The 1,051-nt window shown below is 50.0% G+C and overlaps 1 protein-coding gene across 1 annotated transcript in view; it reads right to left on the reverse strand.

Moving 5' to 3' along the window:
• LOC107752625 (WD repeat-containing protein 70-like) overlaps positions 1–850 on the reverse strand; it is a 57,080-nt gene extending 56,230 nt beyond the window's left edge. The window contains 2 exon segments of the mRNA XM_016568640.1: positions 381–571; positions 682–850. Coding sequence (XP_016424126.1) covers positions 381–571; positions 682–850 — 360 coding nt within the window.
• Between the last annotated feature and the right edge of the window lie 201 nt (positions 851–1,051).

Consider the following 1,051-nt stretch of genomic DNA (forward strand, 5'->3'; position numbering starts at 1 on the left):
AACGAAGTGGAAAGCACTTTCGGCACATAGCCGTGTCTCGGTTTGATGACAACTCTACAGTCGTTAGGCCCAAACTGACTGACAGTGCTTGCAGGTCACCCACTCGTTTGACTCTCCATTCTCTTGGAGCTGCATTGTTCCTTGGACAGCATGTCTGCCCCCTGGTTCAGTCTGCCTGGCACACAAACTGCTCTCAGTGAGAGGAGATTGCCCTGTGCCCATAAAAGGAGGCGTCAAGCCAACCTGTGAAGGGGGCGTGACCTGAGACCGCCTTGGTGATTGATAAAGGCTATAACTATCATATTGTCCGAACGGACCAGAATGTGGTGCCCCCTTAAGGCCAGCAGAAAGTTTTTTAGGGCCAGAAAAACCGCCATCACCTCGAGGCAGTTCATGTGCAAGCGCTGCTCCAGGTTTGACCAGGAGCCAGACACCGGTCTGCCTTTGTGCAGAGCTCCCCAACCCAAGTTGGAGGCATCTGTCCGCTGAACAGTCAGGGAGTGTTCCCGACGTAATCCATGCCCGCATTTGGGCAGAATCGATAACTGTCCCCAGAAAGACCACTCACTGGCTGGGAGACAAGGAGCTCTTGGATAAATTGATTCTGTGATACAGGGCTATCTGGATGTGAAAGTAAGCGTCTTTCAGATCTACTGAGAGAAACCAGTCCTCGGGACATACTTGCACGAGGATCTGTTTCAAAAGTTAACATCTTGAACAGCCGTCTCATACGCAAGTGGTTCAGATGCCTGAGATCGAGAATGGGTCTGAGCTCGCCATCTTTCTTGGGAACAAGGAAATAACGGCTATAAAAACCTGACTCGCTGTTTGCTAGAGGAAACATTTCCATAGTTCCTTTTGCAAGCAGTGTTTGTACTTCGGACCGGAGAACATGAGCATCATTGTCCCGCACCTAAGTCTGAATAATAACTCTGAAGTGAGGTGGTCTGCGAGCGAACTGAAGCGAGTAACCTCGTTTTACGGTTTTTAGAACCCAACTTGACACATCCAGGATAGCTTTCCAAGCCTGAAGCCGGAAGGCAAGTGATTC

The sequence above is a fragment of the Sinocyclocheilus rhinocerous genome, unplaced genomic scaffold, assembly GCF_001515625.1.
Source record: "Sinocyclocheilus rhinocerous isolate Xijiao unplaced genomic scaffold, SAMN03320098_v1.1 scaffold2818, whole genome shotgun sequence".
Taxonomy (NCBI): Eukaryota; Metazoa; Chordata; class Actinopteri; order Cypriniformes; family Cyprinidae; genus Sinocyclocheilus; species Sinocyclocheilus rhinocerous.